The 21,650-nt window shown below is 39.4% G+C and overlaps 2 protein-coding genes across 2 annotated transcripts in view; both read right to left on the reverse strand.

The window, feature by feature from the left end:
- Positions 1–8,831, reverse strand: part of LOC122754919 — a 29,149-nt gene extending 20,318 nt beyond the window's left edge. Inside the window, exons 1-2 of the mRNA XM_044003351.1 lie at positions 8,411–8,831; positions 8,102–8,260 (exon numbers count right to left, since the gene is read on the reverse strand). Of these exons, the coding sequence (XP_043859286.1) occupies positions 8,102–8,260; positions 8,411–8,815 (564 nt within the window). The 5' untranslated portion in view covers positions 8,816–8,831. The remainder of the gene's footprint in view (positions 1–8,101; positions 8,261–8,410) is intronic.
- A 3,373-nt stretch (positions 8,832–12,204) lies between these two features.
- The window catches only part of LOC122754920, a 34,489-nt gene continuing 25,043 nt past the window's right edge, over positions 12,205–21,650 (reverse strand). Inside the window, exon 7 of the mRNA XM_044003352.1 lies at positions 12,205–12,986. Within this exon, the coding sequence (XP_043859287.1) occupies positions 12,557–12,986 (430 nt within the window). The 3' untranslated portion in view covers positions 12,205–12,556. The remainder of the gene's footprint in view (positions 12,987–21,650) is intronic.

Here is a 21,650-nt window from a genome sequence, read left to right on the forward strand (position 1 = left end):
GAGAGAGAGAAAGGCCTACATTCATCTATCTATTAAAGGGAGAGCACATTTCTAGCTCTGCTCTCCACCAGAGTCCAAAGGAAAGAGAGCGAGACAGAGCGCCAGTCTCTTCCTTCTTCCTCCCACTAGCCAACGTCACTTCCTGACGCCAAAGAAAAGACTCCTGGTCTTGCCCTCAAAGACCTTCACTTCATGGGGAGCTTTTCTACAGTAAGTCTCCAGCAGGTGGCGTCATTCCAATCATTACATCGCTTAGGAGAGACAGAGCAATTTTCAGCAGCCAGAATAAATCCTAAATATTCTACCTGGGGCAAACACCATTGTACCTTTGACTTGGACACCTTGTGGCCTCTCTTGTGCAGCTCTAGTAGTAAGTGATGGCTATCTTCCTGACAGATTTCAGCATTAGGGGAGGGTAAAAGTAAGTCATCAACATATTGTACTAAAGTGGAGCCTTTAAAGGCAATGGAGGCTACATCCTGCTATAAAATTTGGGAAAATAATGTAGGACTGTCTACAAATCCCTGTGGGAGTCTAGTCCAGGTCCACTGTGTATTTTTCCAGGTGAAAGCAAATAAATATTGGAAACCCTCATGTATTGGTATGGAGAAAAAGGCAGAGTAGGTCTACTACTGTGAAGCATGTAGCATCACACGGAATGGAAGACACTATCACGGCAAGACTTGGGACTATAGGGTGTCTAGGAATAACATGATTGTTAATTGCTCTAAGATCTTGCACAAAACGATAAAAAGGTTTACCATCTGGCCCAGGCTTGGGTTTTTTAACTGGCAAAATGGGAGTATTGCATCAAGAATGACATGGAACAATAATACCCATGCCTTTCAAAGCCTCAATTATAGGGGTGATCCCTTCTATGTCTTCTTTAGACAATGGATATTGTGGAATGGATGGATATCCATTTGGGATGCTATCCCAAATGATTCAGCTAAAACTGCGATATTAATCTTTACCACAAATAATTTTTACCACACTAGGGATGATTTTCTTCCATGTGCTCAAGTCATTTGGGCTAAAGGGGCTATTTTAATAAGCTATACTGCTGCTCCCTTGCTGGTATGTTCTATAACATCCTGCAGGGGGAGCAGTTTCTGATGATCTGATTCTAAAGATTGGTCAAGATCTGTTTCTGAACTTGGGTCATCTCCAGCAGAGGGAGCTGCCTTAGCGTCTCTCTTACCACGTGGTACACTATCTTTCCAGTATTTTTTTTTGGAAAATGCCACAGTACAACAATGATAATAGTGATAATGAAATTTATAGTCATTTGAGTTATGATTATACTACCAGAGTAGGGTTCAAATTTAGATATAATGCTTCCACTAATATTAAACATGTGCTCGGTGGAGAAGACGGGCCCTCCCGTGCCATTACTCCAAAAACTTTTTACTGTGTGAATGAGGAGGAAACCAATAATGTGATGAAGGAATATTGAGTAAGTTAGTTGTTTAAGTTGGGACTTATGCTGTCCCAATACATTCCAACGAGAATACACAAGGGGAAAGCAAAATATTCAGTCATGTTGCCCTTTAAAGTGGACTGGCTTTTCTCTTAAAGCAAGGCTTTTAGAGGTGTTTAAAGTATGGGAGATTGGTTAAATGAGGTTTAAAAAAAAGGTTCATCAGATTAGCTAGCTTGTGGCTAAGTGAGGGGTGGGTGTGGGTTTGTTAGCTCGCCAAACTGTGGGGGCCAAATTTGATATAGGGAGAGTTAATTGAGTGGTTCGCTGTAATATTTGGGTCCCAGAAATAATGAGGGACCTCTAGGTCCAAAGCTCCCTCCCCTCCAAACTGCCTTTTTAGATATCCCAATCAGTCTGCCAAATTCCATTATTTTACCACACCTGCTTCATGGAGTTCACCTAGCTTAGTTGGTAGTTCCTGTATATAGTAAGCAACAGAAGTATCACCTCCCACCAGTGATGTATAAACTGGGAAAAGCATTTTAGCTTGGATACGAGCATGACCAAAAAGCATCTCATAAGGAGATATATGGAGTTCTCCTCTTGGCCTACTGCATAGATAGAATAATGCCAAGGGTAGAACATCAAGCCATTTTAAATGAGTTTCAGTGCATAATTTGCCAATCATGCTCTTAAGCTCTTTGTTCATACGTTCAACTTGGCCTGAGCTTTGAGGGTGATAAGGGGTATGAAATCCAGGAGTTACTCCCAAAAAAAAGAATAAATGTGGGAGGGAATTGAATCTGTAAAATGTGGACCTCTATCAGAATCAATGCATGCTGGTGGTCCAAAGCAGGGAACAATCTCTTTAAGGAGACCTTTGCCAAAAAAGCCAGCAGTTGCTCGTGGGACAGGAAAAGCCTCTACCCGTTGAGTGAGCTGGTCAACAATGACAAGGCAAAATTTATAATATCCTGCTTTAGGCATAGAAATAAAGTCAACTTGTAGATGTTCAAAAGGTGTATATGCCGAAGCGTGTCCTCCATATGCTTTAGCACAGAAGGCATGTTAATTGTAAAATTGACATATGGAGCAGCCTGAGCAGATTCGAGATGCTGTGTTTGTTATACCTGGTTCTATCCAAGTCCTCATGAATCCACAATGCCTTGTGTGCCAAAATGGCCTTTCTTGTGAATAGAGAGGCATACCTGGTGATAGAATTTCTGGGGGAGAAGTTATTTTCTGTTAAGGGCTAAAATTCTAGCTAAACTGTCTAAAATATCTAATGAGTGGTCGCCAATAAATTATAAGCTTTAGCAAGAGTTAGACTTTTAAGCATTTATTAAGGAGAATAAGAATTTGGTAAAGACAGAGAAAAAGGCCTAGATTTCTATCTATTAAAGGGAGAGCACATTTCTAGCTCCCTTCTCCACCAGAGTCCAGAGGAAAAGAGAGCGAGACTGAGCGCCAGTCTCTTCCTTCCTCCTCCCACTAGCCCGCGTCACTTCCTGACTCCTGGTCTTGCCCTCAAAGACCTTCCCTTCATGGGCAGAACTCTTCTACAGTAAGTATCCAGCAGGTGGCGTTATTCCAATCGTTACAGTCCCCCCCTGTTGTTCCTCAAGAAACAAAATGTTTCCTTGACGGAACAGTAAAAAGAATATAATAACTATTGCTAACTAATAATATGTGAACAACAATATAGAAAAGGAAGAGAGGAAAGTTTTGTCCAGAGGGGCGATTTTTTTTTTTGTCCTCATGAACCGACGCTTTGACATTAGTCTTGCAAAGGGAGGGCCTCTGCAGAGAATACATGTTACAGATGGTGTATATTATAACAGAAAGAGAAAAAAAACAACAAAAACAACAAATCAAAACTGTTCATTTAAAGTCTCTGAAAGTCTTTTCTCAGATGTCCTCTAGGTGTAGTCGTGGAATGGAAGTCTTTTCAGGGGTTGATGTGTGGATGCTGGTAATCAGCCAGGAAAATTTCCTACAACATTGAGCTTAACACAACTTTAAAATAGCTTTGTCAATAATCAAATCAAACAATGAAAGTTCTCAATAACATGTCTAAGGGAATTCATAATCTTAGTTGTTACACATGAAACATATAATAAAACAAAAATTGAACCATTCTTTAAAATTATAATATTACTATAGTCCCCCCTTATGGAGGGTAATTGAGAAGACAATTGCTGCAATATTAATAAAAATAATTTTTATCTTTGTTTTATCACTTTTTGCATCATCTGCCTAATTATCCTCATGCCATTATGAGAAATTTAAAATCTAATATAATTAGTAACAGATGTCAAGGCCAAATTCAACACTGTTATTTATCATGACACCTGAGATAATTATGGGGGTTACCATAAAAGAACAGAGAAATGATGGGATATGAGCATTCCCACACTTGAGCAATATGTACTGCCCATACAGTATGCCAGGCTTAAAATAGGTGGATGGAATATACGTCCATGCCACCGAACATATTGGAGGAAACTGAGTCAGACTTAATCAGATGCATGGGATTGAGATGTCCATGGCATCAGGCATATAGGAGGGAGCATAGAAGCCAGGTGTAGAAGTGAGATGGGTGTGATGAATACTTCCAGCCATCTGTACAATATTGTGGGGAAAAATAAAATAAAATATTAAACCAAGAGAATCCAACCTCAACATTAGTCAAAAGCCGTTCCCTCGGCCATACCTTGACTTCATGCATGTCTCCCCTCATGTGACAGTTCAGTGTCTGCTCTTGCATGTATTCCTCTTGTGATTGGATGGCATCTTGGCCAACTGGCATCTGATAACTCAGAATAAAGGCAATTAGTGTCTTAAATGATAAGTTCCCATAATCCAAGTCTCATATGGATTTAAAAATTGAGGATAATAAATGATTGCAAAAAATGTGAATACATCTTGACTCAGAATATAATATATAATTATGCAACAATTTCAAATAATACCTTTTTTTTACTTAGTATACAATTACTTTTGTGAAAAATCTGAACATATTTAAATATAAGTTAAAGCACAACAGAATCTCAAAGAAAACTTTTTTTTTTGAAAAAAAGAAAACTTTTACAAATGTTCCCCTCTTTTTTTTTTTTTTTGGAATATGCTTATCAAAAATAATACTTCTAGAATCAATTTATACTTGCCATGGCAACCAATTTGCCAGGGAAATGCTTTAAAGAGTTTGATCAAATAATCAGTTGAGAAAAAATAACAAAAACAAACAACTCAGAATATGGGAGCACAATACTCCTAGAATTAACATTGTATTATGAAATCAAAACCATGTTTCAAAATTAGATAGATGAATGAATAGAAGAAGATACACGTGGAACAATAAAAGACAATGAAATTCAAACTAGGGAAATCTAAATGAATATGAACTTAATATCAATAAGAGTATTATAAAATATAAACTGGACCACATGACTATAAAAAGCTTTTACAAATATTCTCTTTGTTTTAGAAACTAAGTATAAAACAATCTCAAATGCATGAAAATCTCTACGAAAATAAACCCATACCATTAATTTCAAAATGTATATATAATAGCATAGAAATCCTATGTAACCTCTGAACTGATACTATTACTCTGAGTGAATTCAGAACACTTTTGATTCCGATATCTAAAATCCCCAATACTCATATCAATACCTTGCTGCTTACTTCTACATTTCTGTAAAATATATACCCTTCCATGGCAAAAGAATCGGAGTCTTGAACTATGTTGATGATTGTCATTCTTATTCGGCTTAAGTTTTTCTTCTTTAACCCCTCTATATTGTCTGTCAGCCTTTTCACCATACAAATGCTTTATAAGATTACTAATTAAAGACAAAAGCAGGTTAGCAAAATTAAGAACAAAACGAGCATATCTGGAATTTAAAGGGTTTTCTAAGGTTGTTTCAGAAGCACAGCCAGGCTGGGGAAGGGTTGAGCCTGAAGCGGCAAATGTAGTTAGAGAAAGTTGAGCATGTGCATTAGATCTTTGGACTTCCCGGGCCGGGGAAGCAATGGGCTTGGCCATGGGAGGAGTAGAGGGTGGGGTCTGGAGAGGAGGGGAGGGACCAGCGCAATTTGAATCAGACTTGATTTTGAACTCAGGCCTGGATTCCTCTTCCCCCACTTTGCCTCCAGGTGCTAGGGGATTAAAAGCTTCTAGAGGGTGGGTCATTGCCTCCAGGCATGCAAAATTAGAGCAACAATTAGTGTTAGAACTGGGGAAAGCTGCCGGAATCTCTTCAGGTTTCTCTGAAAAAGCATGGTTGGGAGAGGGAGAGATATTTCCTTGTGTGAGTAAGTTGCTGGCTCTTTTAACAAAAATAAAAAGAAAAATAGAAAATCCACAAAAACAAAGCATTAACATGATCTTATCCCCCATTTGTCTGGTTAAACAGACTAAAATCAAAAATAGGGTAATTAGGGAGTTTAAAAGGTCCATTTGAAAAAATTTAAAGGGAAAACACAGCCAGTACGCCAGTACTTAGCAGTTAAAGGGAGAGTGTAGGGGAAATTTCTTACCCAACCAGAAGATCAGAAGACTGAGGTTTAGCTTTCCTCTTCGTGGTCAGCCATCTGTTAAGGGCTAAAATTCTAGCTAAACTGTCTAAAATATCTAATGAGTGGTCGCCAATAAATTATAAGCTTTAGCAAGAGTTAGACTTTTAAGCATTTATTAAGGAGAATAAGAATTTGGTAAAGAGAGAGAAAAAGGCCTAGATTTCTATCTATTAAAGGGAGAGCACATTTCTAGCTCCCTTCTCCACCAGAGTCCAGAGGAAAAGAGAGCGAGACTGAGCGCCAGTCTCTTCCTTCCTCCTCCCACTAGCCCGTGTCACTTCCTGACTCCTGGTCTTGCCCTCAAAGACCTTCCCTTCATGGGCAGAACTCTTCTACAGTAAGTATCCAGCAGGTGGCGTTATTCCAATCGTTACATTTCCCTTCGACAAGAACTCTAAATTTACACTAAATTGACACTAAATTTTGTCATGTTGCCAGATGATCACAGAATCATAGAATGTTAGAAGTGGAAAATCCTTAGAGATCACGAGTTCATTTTCCAGATAAAGAAACCTTATTTGATTTGCAGACATCTGATTTCTTGTCCAAATCTTGTCCAGATTAGCACTAAAAAAAATCCCCTCCTATACTTTTTTTTTTTTTTTGCGGGGCAATTGGGATTAAGTGACTTGCCCAGGGTCACACAGCTAGTAAGTGTTAAGTGTCTGAGGCCAGATTTGAACTGAGGTACTCCTGAATCCAGGGCCAGTGCTTTATCCACTGTGCCACCTACCTGCCCCCCCTCCTATACTCTTTATGTGTTAAGCAGTAATCAGTCATTTTGTGATTGTGTGCTACTATGTAGTATTATAGTTTTTCTTCTAATATATGCACATATTCATATGTATTTTGTGTTTGTGATATATTTATGTTCAACAAATTAATATTTAGGGAACTTTTAGCTAAATGGAATAGCAGTAAGGCAGTCGTTAATTTTTAAGCAGGCCATCCTGATCCAGAAAGTGAAGGATATTCTGCTAACAGGACATATTCACGGCATATTGGGCATGTACGTTGTTCTTTAAGCCACTGCTCAATACACCATTTATGAAACTGGTGCCCACAATCCATCTCACATACACATTCCTGGCTTAGCAATTCATAGCATATTATACAGGGATCATCTCCACTGCAGGGAGAGGTCTTAGCATCTCTCTGAACATGTGACCTACTATGGTCACGCTCTGTCCAGCTTTTTATGTGAAAATGCCACATTATAATAGTGATAATAGAGAGAATAAAAGTTATAGTCACTAGAACTATGAGTATACTACTATAGTAAGGTTCAAATTTAGTTATAATGCTTCCAGTAATATTAAACATGTGCGCAGTGGGGAAGAAAAGCTCTTTCATCCCATTATTCCAAAGATTTCTCATTGTGTTGGGTAGAAAACCCGCAATAATATGAAGAAATACTGAGAAAGTTATTTGTTTGAGCAGGCACTTTATGTCGTACAAAAATATTCCAATGAGAAAAAACAAGGGTAAAGCAAAATATTCAATCATGATGCAGTTTAAAATGGATCGGCGTTTCTCTGACCAGCAAGATATGCACTAGCACTAGGAATAAAGCTTTTAGAGGCTTTTATGACCAAACAGCAGTGGGGCGAGTTAAAGAAATTCACCAGGTTAGTTAACTCCTAGCTGGCTAGAATCCTATTCAGTGTGCCACCTATATGCCTCAATAGTAACTAGTCTAAGGGCCAAATTTAATATGGGAGAATCAATTGGGCAGCTCACCCTAATATTGGGATAAGAAAAGGAGATTAACAGCTTCTTTCAGAAAAAACAAAACAGGTTAGAATTTAAAACACAAGTAAGGTGAACAGAGCTAGGGACAAACAAAAAGGGAATAGAAGGAAAATTATACCATCTGCAATCACACTATCGCCAGGACTCAGCAGTTCCCAAAGAGCAAACCTCCGCCATTCAGTCTCTCTCCCTCTCTGGTGCCTGAATGAAACAGCTTTCCACACACAATCCCAAGCTAATTGGCTGGCAACTTTGATTGACGAGGCCCAATAGCACACTTCACTTCCTAACGCTAGTCACATGATCTTCCCTCACTGGGAATCCCACATTACAATTTGGACAGACCCAGGTAGGTCTGCGGCGCCTGGTGATGACGTGAGCTCTGCCGCAGCACGGTAGACGGACCACCATGTCGACGTAGAGGGGGCGGTGCCTGAGGACAGATGGGGCAGGGGGTCCGCTCAGGGGCTTCCAAGTCACAATTAATACTTTACACACGAATCTCTGGTCAAACCGAAACTTGCTTTTAGTTAAAATAAAAGCAGGAGTAAAGAAAATCAGAGAACAGAATGCAGTAGCTGCTCTTAATGAAAAAGTAGGTGGCTCTAAGAAGAGCCTTTGGAAAAGTTGACAAAACGTCAGTTAAGTTTAAGCCCTCTCCCCGCGGATGCGACGGGCCAGCTGGATGTCCTTGGGCATGATGGTCACCCGCTTGGCGTGGATGGCGCAAAGGTTGGTATCCTCAAAGAGCCCCACGAGGTAGGCTTCGCTAGCCTCCTGTAAGGCCATCACGGCCGAACTCTGGAAGCGGAGGTCGGTCTTGAAATCCTGCGCGATCTCGCGTACCAGCCGCTGGAAAGGCAGTTTTCGAACAAGGAGTTCGGTGGATTTCTGATAGCGGCGGATCTCTCGGAGTGCCACGGTGCCGGGACGGTAGCGGTGAGGCTTCTTCACGCCGCCAGTGGCCGGAGCGCTCTTCCGAGCTGCCTTGGTAGCGAGTTGTTTACGGGGCGCTTTGCCACCAGTAGATTTTCGCGCAGTTTGCTTAGTACGAGCCATTTCTTTTCAGTAGAGACAAATCACAGACCCGGGGAATGTGTTTTGCCGCTCCGTATTTATATATCCCAGACCTACTGAGCTGCAAGGTGATTGGATAAGAGAACTTTCGAAATCCCGCGCTGTGATAGGATTAGTCCGTTTTTCATCCCCCGGTTTTGTTGATTTTCAAAGGGCTTCGTTTAAGTAAAACACCCTTCCTGATTGTAACTGTAGCCTTTTGTTTTGGTTCTTTTCGTCCATATCCCGCCCCCCACTCCCGCCACCACTGTGCCTTTAAAATAATATAGTTTGCACTGCATCACTATCTAAAAAGAGGAAACACTTTCCCCTTAAGATCGAGATTTACTCCAATTCTATAGAAACATTTCAGTGACTTACTAGAAACTTGAACTGGGCTTTTAAAAAAACAACGGAAATTTAAGGCACAAAAATTAGAAAACTGCTTGTGTGTGTATGTTTCCTATTTTGGGGTTGTTTTTAATCCATAATTCCCATTTATGGAATGTATAAGTTTAAAAATTCATTCAATGACATTTATTCAGTATCTACTATGTACAACGCACTGTGCACTTGGTAACAGAAAGGCAAAAGACAGTGCCTGTGCTAAAGATCACAATCTAATGAGACTACATGCAAGCAACTAGGTGCCAACAATCTATGTACAGGATAATCAACATTTGGAAGGCACTAGAGTGAAAAACTTTTCTGATGAAAAACTCTCCTCTAGAAGGTGGGATTTAAGCTAGAATTTGAAGCAAATCAAGGGAGCCAAGAGAGGATGAGGAGGCAGAGTATTAAAGAGTAAAATATCATGGATTGTTAGAGCTGGAAAGCACAGAAAGACTTGAGAATCCCATTTAGACTTGAATACTTCACACGAACACCTACAGGTGAGGAGAGCAAATCTTAAGCTATTTGAATCTATTTCCTCATTTGTAAAATAGGAATAATGCTTATGCTATTTTCTTCACAAATTTGTTGTGATGAAACACAAAGTAGCACACAAATATGATCTTTTGTTACAAAATCACAGTCTCATGGTTCAAAAAGACTTTCAGGTTAAGAATTCCCTGTAAGGCTCACCAGAAAAATTGTCATTTCCTCAGGGAGGACTTCATTATCTCCAGAAATAGCCCTGTTCACTTTTAGATACTTAATATTTGGAAGTTTTGCCTTATATTAAATCTGAAGCTGTCTCTGTAACAGAAGATCATAGGTTCATAGGTTAGAGCTTTAAGGGAGCTTAGCTTAGAGCTCAGGTAGCCTCTCATTTCATAGATTTTATTCAGCTCGAAATCTATGATCCCATGTTCCTTAGATCCTAAATCTATTCCCTTTCCCATACCACAATCCTTCAAATACTTGAAGATACCTATCATCCCCAAAATGATCTCATCCTTCTCCTTGCCTCTCCCTGATAAACTTTCTTATTCCCTTCACCAGTTTGCTCTTTCTCTAATTTACCAATTTCTCTACTTGATATAGTACTCCAGCTTCCCAGTCAAACATTTAGGATTAAATTTCAGATCTTCATCTATGGAGGAAGAGCTTCCATATTATGAGTTTCTTGAGGAGGAAAAGAGATAGTATTTAGAGCTGCAAGATGCCTTTGAGACTTGCTTAAAAAAGAAATTTTGCCTAGGTCATATATGTGTGTGCTTGTGTATTTATGTATATTTGTATATATAATATACATATATACAAATATTTATACATCTCTTTACATATGTACACACAGTTATTGATATACTATTTAATTTTAAAACTGGCTTATTTGGACAAAACTACTGGATTTTGCAGGTATTTCAAAAGCAAGACAAATTCTTTACAGGAATGACATCTGTATGAATAACAACGAGAATGTGAGGTAATGTTATTATAGTCAGGTTGATGCTTGTATGGGAGTGGTAATCAATAAAGATCTCGTTGAATAGCATTTTATGCTCTAGTTTATTTGCTTTTCCCTAATGAGACACTCAACTGAAAATTCTTGACAGGTACAGACATCTTGGTTACCTGCTTCCCTCTCATCAGTGTTGAATTCTGCAGTGCCTTTAAATTCACAGAATCATAGATCATAGAAAGGACAAGAGAAATTTAGCAGAATTCTTTCATTTTTACAGATGAGGAACAGGGATACACAGAAGTCAATATGACCTACCCAAGGTCACACAGTAAGTGATGGAACTGGATTTGAACCCAGGTTCCTTGGTTTTAAATCTTTTTAATTCCAAAGCTTGACAATGACTTCTAGTAACCAAATAACATTTATTAAGACAAAATAAGAGTGCAAGAGTTATTTTAGAAGGTTCTGAAAAGATCCTTTGGATGATAAAATTTGGTGTGCAGGATTTCCAGGGTACAGGAGCCTCCTCGTTTCTTTGAGTTTTCTTGGGTGACAGGGCCGACTGGATTAAGAGCAGGACATCACCCTGGGCAAGTTACTATGCTCAGCGGTTTATGGAATTCTTATACCTAGCGTATGGGTCAGCTGTAGGTGGTAGTCAACGATCGAGTTTTTTTGTTGTTGTTGTTGTCCCGGGATTCACTACCACCTAATTCTAAGATTTCAGCTCTTAAGTATTCAAGAACTGCCTTCAAGTGCCAATTTGTTCTGCGTAGTAACCCTTGCAGAGCCCACGGGAAACTACAATCCTGCTAAAGGAGATCAAGTCTTAACCTTGGCACTAGCTTTCTCCCTGTTTCCAGCGTCCATATATATTCGAAGATAGAAATAAAACCGGAAAATACAAGACAAGGAGTCTATTTCTTGCCTAATCAGTGGGTGGGGGAGTGGAGGGAGAAAATTTGGTACTGAAAAGTTTTAAAAAGCTAAAATAAATTTAAATTAAAAGCAAAATTAAAAATGAAGACCCTATTTTAGAGGTATAGAACACAGTTTCTTAGTGTCACTGAAAAGTTTCACATCGGGCATTCTGATTGGTTGATGACATAGGCTGATTCATTGGACAATAAGAAAACAGACCAGAATTCCTGAATTTGCATACGCTAGTTTTAAAATCGTCGAGTAATTTAGTGCCAGTGAAAGGGTGAGCACTTATTTCTATACACCAAGAGATTCAGACGTTTGCGTTTTAGTTTTGTGATTTCAAGGTTCTTTGCTATGTCAGAATATTTATCCCCTTCCAAGGACTCCCTGAAACCCCTGATTGGACAGTTAAGGCGCGGCATAAGATAGAGGGCGGGCCTGAAGTAAAGACTCGCCTAATCGAATTCAAATTTGATCTCACTCGCTGGTTAGGCTCATTTCCTCATAATGAAAACACATTAAAAAGACAAGGAATGCAGGCACAACGGTGAATACAAGGCATTTAATAGCAGGCTTTTTCCACATGTGGATATTTCTTCCGAGGTCATGGGAACCATTTCATAGCTAGCGAAACGTCCCCCCTGGAGTACCAGTGCTCGACCGTTAGCTCTCGCGAGATACAGACGACTCCTAGCTTAATGGGGTCTTTTGGACTTTAAAAATACCCAAAACAAATGAAATGTTGAGACTGTTCAGTTTAATAGTTTGACAAATAGTGAGCCATCTACATTAAAGAACAATGAATCGTGTGCACCCGGAGCCTAGCAGTTACCAAGAGATAGGAAACACATTCAGACCAAGACCAATTACTTCGCCGAGTTTTCAATATTACAGCTGTTTAACGAAAATGTAGGTGGCTCTGAAAAGAGCCTTTTGGTTTGCGAATTATAAAAATTCAAACTCCATTTAGTTTAAGCTCTCTCTCCACGGATGCGACGAGCGAGCTGGATGTCTTTAGGCATGATAGTGACTCGCTTGGCATGGATAGCGCACAGGTTGGTGTCCTCAAAGAGCCCTACGAGGTAGGCTTCGCTGGCCTCCTGCAAGGCCATCACGGCCGAACTCTGGAAGCGCAAGTCCGTCTTGAAGTCCTGCGCGATCTCACGCACCAGCCGCTGGAAGGGCAGCTTGCGGATCAGCAGCTCGGTGGACTTCTGGTAACGGCGGATTTCTCGGAGCGCCACAGTGCCGGGGCGGTAGCGGTGAGGCTTCTTCACGCCGCCAGTGGCAGGAGCGCTCTTCCGAGCTGCCTTAGTAGCTAACTGTTTGCGGGGCGCCTTGCCTCCTGTGGACTTACGAGCAGTTTGCTTAGTACGAGCCATAGCTAACAAAACACTAAATTACTTCTCTAGACACAGATTAGTAAGGAGTCCTTCCCGACTGTCGCCTTTTATAGAGGCAGGCTTGTTACTGATTGGACTGAAGTCATAGTCGAAGACCTGTTCTTCAATTCAATTGGCTCGTAGTTCAATCCTCTCGACTCTGCTAATGGCCTCAACAGTACTGGTTAATGAAGCCTCACGTCTGTAGCTTATATGAACAAGCTATGAACACCCCCTACCCCCGTCTTCTTTATTTGGAAAATCCTTCGTTTATTTTCCCAAATGTCTATTCTGCACTCCAGCTTTCGCATAATTTGTTCCAATACTATCTTTCATTTTTAGTCTAATTTCAAGTTCTTCAAAGTAAACTTTAGTTTTCAGGTAGTTTGGAACCGATTTTTTTTTTAAATTTGAAAAAAAAGCACTCGGCGGTTCCTGATTGGTCACTGCTTATATCCGTTCCTTTCTTTTCCCAACTCACATTAATTTCTTCTTTTACTGCCTCTTTTCCATGGTTTCATCCCAAGCCCCCTACGTCCTTTGTGAATTGTGGCAACTTTTTGCTGTGAACTTTTTATTTTATCCGTTAATGGACTCCTCTTGTTAAAAATCCAGTCTAGGCAAAACAAGCCGTGGTGTTTTAGAATCCATCCCCCATCCTGCTCCTGCTGGCTCCACTTCCCTATGCTATCTCTCCATTGTTGGTTATAGGAAGGAAGGAGGAAAGGAGGAAAGGACAGAGTGAAGGGAAGGAAATTAAAATCTTTACTAAAATTTTGTTCACATTATTTCAACAATAAATCGGTAAGTTTTGATTAATGAGTTCAAGTCCTACTTAGGCAAGTTACTGAATTTTTTTCAGCCTCAGTTTCCTTTTCTTCGAAATGATGACCACAATAGCACCTAATTCAGGGTTGTTATAAGGATCAAAATGACACATGTAAACTGCTATATAAACCTCAAAACACTACATAAATGCTAACTAGCATTATTGTTATCTCCCTCAACATTGAGAATAATCAAAGTCCCCTAGGAACTACTGGGACTTTGAGAGCAGAGAGGTTCACCCAGGCCTGAAACAGAATAAATAGTATCCCTTGCACTCTTGTTCCCTCACCTGACCAAAGCCCAAAGAATTCCCACTTCATCTTGCCTCACTCTAGTAAATCATCTTGCTCCAATTGTTACAAAAAGTACTAGAAATTCCCAGTAAAGTACCTGGGGTCACCCACACACCCTGGCTCCTAGAAAGTTAACTTAGGTTCTAGGTACTTTGTGGGTCTGCACCTACTCAAAAAAACCACACAATCATTTTTCTTGTTAGGCAAAAATCAATACCTAACCTTAAGGAGCTCACTAAATTATAGGGCACTGGGAAGGGAGTAAAATTAAAGAAAACTGGAAATATCTGGAAAGAAAAGGCTGTGAAGGGTTTTCTGTCGAAGGATCTTTTGATAGGTACTGCTGCCAATCACAACCATCAACATTCAGATATGGTAAAACTGGTTTATTATATGCTCAGAACAGACTTGCCACATACAAAAAAAGTTTCAGTGTGCAGCTCCAGCACACTTACATAAGCAGAATGGAGACAATAGAATTTTATATAAGGCAGAAGTGGAAGATGGGGGAAGATTAATATTAGGTAAACTGTAAACTAATCAATAAACACTAGGGGCATAGTTGGAATTTATAAACTAACTGTTAATACTGGAGCTATAGGTAGTTACATTACTGGCTCATCTTAAGTAAATGGAAGAAAATAAGTTTAAGACAAAAGTTCTTTTATCACAGTCTCTTCTTTTGGTTGTGGATCACAACTCTACCATATTTTTGAATATTCTGTAGAATTCATTTCTGGATGCCTCAATATAAATTTCCTGATAAGTATTTCCACAGGCAGATACAAGTAATGGGAAGCATTGGACCCAACAATAAAACAATTAACATAATACAATATAATAATTATTAACATTATATGCAACCAAACTTAAATGTTCTAGCCAGATATCTATGTTCAATATCCTTTAGACCCTTCCCTAACTCCCCAGTACAATTCAAGTGCTGAGCAAACACACATATGCAATATTCAATTAATGCGCACTTAAACTGCATTTTGTAATCTTGGATTTAGCTATGTACATAATTAAGTCATCTGCTTCCTTAAAAATTCTTTGTCAAAAGAGCATCGGGCAGCTAGATGGCCCAGTGGATAGAGCACTGGCCCTGGATTCAGGAGTATCTGAGTTCAAATCTGACCTCAGACACTTAACACTTACTAGGTGTGTGACCCTGGGCAAGTCACTTAACCCCAATTGTCTCACCCCCCCCCCCCACAAAAAAGAGCATCTGTCGGGGCAGCTAGGTGTTGCAGTGGATAAAGCGCTGGTTCTGGATTCAGGAGGACCTGAGTTCAAATCTGTCCTCAGACACATGAAACTAACTAGCTGTGTGACCTTGGGCAAATCACTTAACCCTCATTGCCCCACCAAAAAAAAAAAAAGGGCATCTGTCTTTGTCCACTGTCCACAAAGTGTCCAGTTGAGTTCATTTAAAGAGACATGCATTCCAGAATCAACATCCTGCTGTCTTTAACTGGGCTGTCAGTTACTAACTTTATCTGGAATGGGCCTTGTTTCTAGGGTCATTTTAGAGAGATGTTGATCTCAGTAGATACACTTTTCAGGTTCTAGGTAATGCTGCTAAGAACTGCTAGCAATCAGACAGTGTAATTTAGTTGGGCCTGACAAAACCTAATCATATTGGCCTTCCAGGAATTCGTTCAAATGATAATAGCCAGTTCAAACCTTATGAAATTAACCTTATAAACATCAGAGGTATAGGAAGAACATCAAATTAGGCTACTATAACTCATCTGAAAGTTTAGAAAGTTTCAGTCTTCACATACCAATTGTTCTTTCTCCCTTTACCTGAGTCCTGTATATATTAGCATAGAGAAAGAATCTTAAAAAAAAAAAAAAGAGTTCCTTAAGGCTCTGGCTTTGTAAGTCTGTATTATCAAAGTGAGAACCCTCAAACAAACAAAAAAGAATCTCCCATTTAAGAAAAGTTCACAAAATGAGATACAATTTAAAAAATGATGTGAAGCTTTACTAAAAATTTAGTTACATTATTAAAACTATTATTAGTAACTGTAATGTCGTCCTCATTTGAAAACTGGCCTTTTAACTAATTAGGCCATACTGCAGACTTTAAAAAATAAAACAAAACACTTTTGCCTCTACTTAACTATCTTGTACATAATAAAATACTGTGAACAACCAGCCCAGCCCATTTAATGTATGAGCTTCAACAAATTGAGACAGACCTTTTCTTAAAGCTAAGTGCTTTAAGATTGCATAATTGTAAATTCCTCTTGTGTGGTATGACAAGGGCAAATGGTCATATAGAGGACTACTCTTTTTTATTTTCTCTTTTCCAAATGTATTTATATATAATATATATGCCTCCAGATATAGTAGTTTAAAGGTTTCTTGATAATTAATTAAAACAAGTTTATATGTAAAAGCCTATCACTTGAAACACAGTTACTAAAAAAAATTCAGGGGCAGCTAGGTGGCACAGTGGAAAAAGCACTGGTCCCTTATTCAGGAGGACCTGAGTTCAAATTTGACCTCAGACACTTGACACATGCTAGCTGTGTGACCCTGGGCAATTCATTCAACTCCATTACCAAAAACCAAAAAAAATAAAACATATTCAGAGCTGGTTGTTAAAAATAATCAAAACCTATTACTAGTTCATATCCAACGCCTGTATATTTAACCCTCATTGCCCCACAAAAAAAAACGGAAAAAGAAAAAAGTACAGGGTGAAATATATGGGGTTCCACACTCAGCATGAGCTACTACTAAAAGACTACTTTGCTTTGTTTGGAGAGATGTCATGCAGGGAGGCTTCTTGACTTATATAGGTCTTAGCAAGTATGATGAGTGCCAGCAAGCATAGAGTGGTGAAGTATTTTTTTTTCTCATTGAAATGAGTCAAATACTAACAAGGTACACAAAGGTATGACTGTATCTATGTCCCAAAAAACTCAAATGGGGTCATGAAGAGTCTGATACCACTTATATGACTCAACGACAACATACTTACTGAAGCACCTTATCCCTTACCATAGACCATCAAGGTAACACAATCAAGGTAACACAAATAGGTTTGTGTTATGGGATCCACCCAACAATTATGGCACTGCTCACTCTGAGGAAACAGATAACAGAACTCAGTTCTGCCATGGGACTTTTTCCCATCCCAAATCTTTAGAGATTTGCTAATTAGAGAGACAATCATTTTGTTTTAGAAGAAGAGGAATCAATTCTCCTGGGAAGAACTGATACCAGAAGAGGGAAAGGACATGGACCCAGAGATGATAGGCATAGCTAGTTAGATAAGCAAGCCAACCTGTACCCCCTTACATTTTGGAGGCCAACCAGCCTGCAGAATATAACTGTATAGAAAAGGAGTGTAACTCACAACTCCAAGCTGAGGTATCTCTCAATGGAGTTATCTATGTGACTATTGATGTAGTTTGAAACATTGATAGCATCAAGATAGAGAACAATTTAGCTGCTCTCACCTGCCCAGACTGTGTTTATAGTCCTCAACCCCACCATCTGGGTGGTAATGAATCCAGAACTCATGTGTAGTGGGGAATGGCAGGGAGTCAGGAGTGGGGAGGTGGCGGGGTGACCAAGGGAGGGTGAAAGTTAACAAGGAACTACATTATCAGGAATATAGGACAATTAATACTATGAGGCCATATATTTTCACCCAATTCCTCCTCAAAAGGGATTTGCTTCTGACTGCCCCCTTCCCCAATCTGCCCTCCCTTCTTTCACCCCTCCCTCCTTATCCCCTTCCCCTCCTACTTTCCTGAATGGGTTGCACAGATTATTCCACCTAACTGAGTGTGTATATTATTCCCTACTTGAGCCAATTCTGATGAGATTACGGTCTTTGAGCCAATTCTGCTGAGTGCAAGACTCATTCACTGCCCCACTCCTCCCCTATCTCTCCCCCTACTCCATAAACCCTTTCCTGTTTCTTTCATGTGGGATTTCACCCCATTCTATTTCTCCCCTCCCCCCTCCTCTAGTGCAATCCTCTCACCCCTCAATTTTACCCTAAAGATATCATCATGGGGTAGCTAGGTGACCCAAAACCCAAGCCCAAATCCGGCCCTAGTCACAAGACACTCACCCACTGCTTGATCCTGTGCATGTCATCCAACTCTGACCATCCCACACAATAAAAGATAAACAAAAAATAAATGCTTTACAGATAGCATCCCTTCATAATCAATTCCCACTTATGCCTTCTGTCTAAATTTATTTCTATCATCTTCCCTAATACTGAGGAATTTCTAATGAGATAGAGGTATCATCTTCCCATTTAATATCTATCTTAATTTCTTTTTTTGTTTGTTTTTTTTTAGGGAGGCAATTGGGGTTAAGTGATTTGCCCAGGGTCACACAGCTAGTAAGTGTTAAGTGTCTGAGGCTGGATTTGAACTCAGGTACTCCTGACTCCAGGGCCGGTGCTCTATCCACTGCGCCACCTAGCTGCCCCTTAATTTCTTTTTATCGTTTACCTTTTTATGCTTCTCTAGGGACTTATATTTGAAAGTCAATTTTTTTGTGTGTGTGAGGCAATGAGGGTTAAGTGACTTGCCCAGGGTCACACAGCTAGTGTCAAGTGTCTGAGGCTGGATTTGAATTTAGGTCCTCCTGAATCCAGGGTGGGTGCTTTATCCAACTGTGCCACCTAGCTGCCCCCAGAAAGTAAAATTTTCTATTCAGTTCAGGTCTTTTCATCATGAATACCTGAAAGTCTTCTTTTTCATTGAAGTCCCATTTTCCCCCCTGAAAGATTACACTCAGTTTTGCTGGGTAGGTAGCCATATTCCGGAGGCCATATCTTTTCTATTACCTTCAGGAATCGGTAGTCCTATGATTGAGAAAAAGTTGGCTAGAGGATAAGATTTATAGAGCAATAACATTTAAACTATTTTAAAGAAAGAAACCAAAATAGGCATTTAATCACTTTAATTCTATGAGGAATTTTAAGCAAACCAACTAACAGATAAAAGACAATGAGGGGAAGAAGATAAAAGGTTTTGCTTAACTACTTTAACCTCCAAACCATGGGAAAGGGATAACAATCTGGAAGTAGGGAGAGATGACTACAAGATGAGAGGAAGAAAATCAGTGGTAATAAGGTTGCCTTAAAATAGTTTAAGTCAACATAAATGATGTGATAAGGTACACTCTGCAGAGGAAGAGGGGGGAAAATCCTAATTTAGAAAAAGACTATATTAAAGACAAACGAGGAGACCATGTATAAGCAATAATCTTTACATATGAGGGGACTTGATTTGACCCATGGCCAAATACATATACTAATCATAGTCTTGTTGTAGTGGAGTGGAGTTATACCATAGTAGAAAAAAGATCATGAACCTGATAAAACAGTGTTGACTGAAAAATTTCCAAGGCCTACATCATTGCACAGTGCTTGGTGCATAGGGTAAGAGCTAACATGATGGAGTAGAGGCAACCCAGCTGAACTCCCTCAATATTTGCCTCCAAGAAATTTAAAAATTTATCTCAAATCAAATTTTGGGGAGTCAGAGTCGACAAAAGGTGAGGGTGAGACATTTTCTAGCCTAAGAAAACAAGAGGTCAGCAGAAGTTTGTGACACTGGTGTAAAGGCCTGTCTGGGGCCCACACACAGTGGCAGCAATAGAGGTCTCAGCAACAGCAGCAGCTTCATGAGCTCTCAGCCCAGAGATGTTAAGAGGATCAAATAATTGGAAAGAAAGAGATTACAGAGGACCCTTTGCTGACACTGGATAACAGCTGGCACTGGCTGGCAACTCTTTTGTCCATACACAGTTCTGGGTTGCAATTCCAGAGTGAAGAAGAGTACTGGATTTCTGTTACAAGGGAGGAAGGGCCCTGGTCTCAGTTCCAAGGCAAAGAGGAGTGCTAGCACTTGTGGCTGCAGGGTTACAGGGGTCCTTCCTGGGCACATACCTGAACACAGAGCAGTAGAGCAGTGACCACATCTTTCCTAGGGTCCCACTACCTTGGAAGCACCAAAAACATGCAGATACCTATAAATAACTCTGAAAATAGCATAAAAAAGCCTGAAGCTTGTAACAATGCCTCCCCACCCTCAGATAAGCAAAGGCTAACTTTAACATAAAGATCAAAGTCAAAGAATAGTCTAGGGAAATGAGCAAAAAACCCAAACCCAAACCAAATAATTTGACCTATGGTGAGGGAAGATCAAGATATAAACTCAGAAGAAGACAACAACATGAAAATGGCTACAAACAAAGCATTAAAGAAAAATGCTAACTGTATCCAACCCCAACAAGAATTCCTAGAACTTAAAAAAAAAGATAAGTGTTAGAGGAAAAATTGTTGAAAAAGATTAGAGTGATACAAGAAAACTCTGACAAAAAGAATTAACAACTTGGTGAAAGAGATTCTGTTTCTTAAGGTATCATCTTGATACCTTAAGAAACAGAATTGGACTAATGGTAAAAGAGGCACAAATATTCACTGAAGAACTCCTTAAAAACAGAATAGGACAGGGGAAGCTAGGTGGTACAGTGGATAGAGCACTGGCCCTGGAGTCAGGAGTACCTGAGTTCAAATCTGGCTTCAGACACTTAACACTTACTAGCTGTGTGACCCTGGGCAAGTCACTTAACCCCAATTGCCTCACTAAAAAAACCAAAAAAACAGAATAGGACAAATGGAAAAGTAGGCACAAAATCTCAAGGAAGAAAATAATTCCTTAAAAATTAGAATTGGGTAAGTGGAAGCTAATGACTTCATGAGATATCAAGAAATAATAAAACAAAGTCAAAAGAATAAAACATTAAAGAAAATATGAAATACTTCATCAGGAGAACAACTGAGCTGAATAATAGATAAAGGAGAGATAATTTAATAATTATTGGACTACTTGAAAGCCACGATCAAAGAGCCTAGATATCATATTTCCATAAATTACCAAGGAAAACTCCCTGATACCTTAGATCCAGAAAATGAAGTAGAAAATGAAATAACCCACCAATTTACCTCCTGAAATAGATTCCAAAATGAAAACTCCCAAGAATTTTATAGCCAAATTCCAGAGATCCCAAGTTAAAGAGAAAATACTTCAAGGAGCCAGAAAGAAACAATTCAAATATTGTAGAGTCACTGTCAGGATCACGCAAGATTTAGCAACTTCCATATTAAAAGAGCAGAGGGGTTGGAATATGATATTTTGGAAGGCAGAGGAGCTAGGATTAAAACCAAGAATAATCTAGATAGAAAAACAGGATAATCCTTAAAGGGGGAAAATGGATATTTAATAAAATAGAGAACTTTCAAGCATCCCCGATGAACAAGCCAGAGTTAAATGGAAAATCTGACATTCAAACATAAGAATCAATATAAGTATAAAGAGGTACATATGAAAGAATGATCATAAGGGTCTTAATAAAGTTAAACTGTTTACATTACTTTATGGGAAGATGATACATGTAACTCCTAAGAACTTTATCATTATTAGCCAGTTAAAAGAGTTTACATAGACAAAGGGCATGGTTGTGAGTTAATTATGTTGGAATGATCTCCCCCAAAAATGAAGGGATAAGGAAGA

The sequence above is a fragment of the Dromiciops gliroides genome, chromosome 4, assembly GCF_019393635.1.
Source record: "Dromiciops gliroides isolate mDroGli1 chromosome 4, mDroGli1.pri, whole genome shotgun sequence".
Taxonomy (NCBI): Eukaryota; Metazoa; Chordata; class Mammalia; order Microbiotheria; family Microbiotheriidae; genus Dromiciops; species Dromiciops gliroides.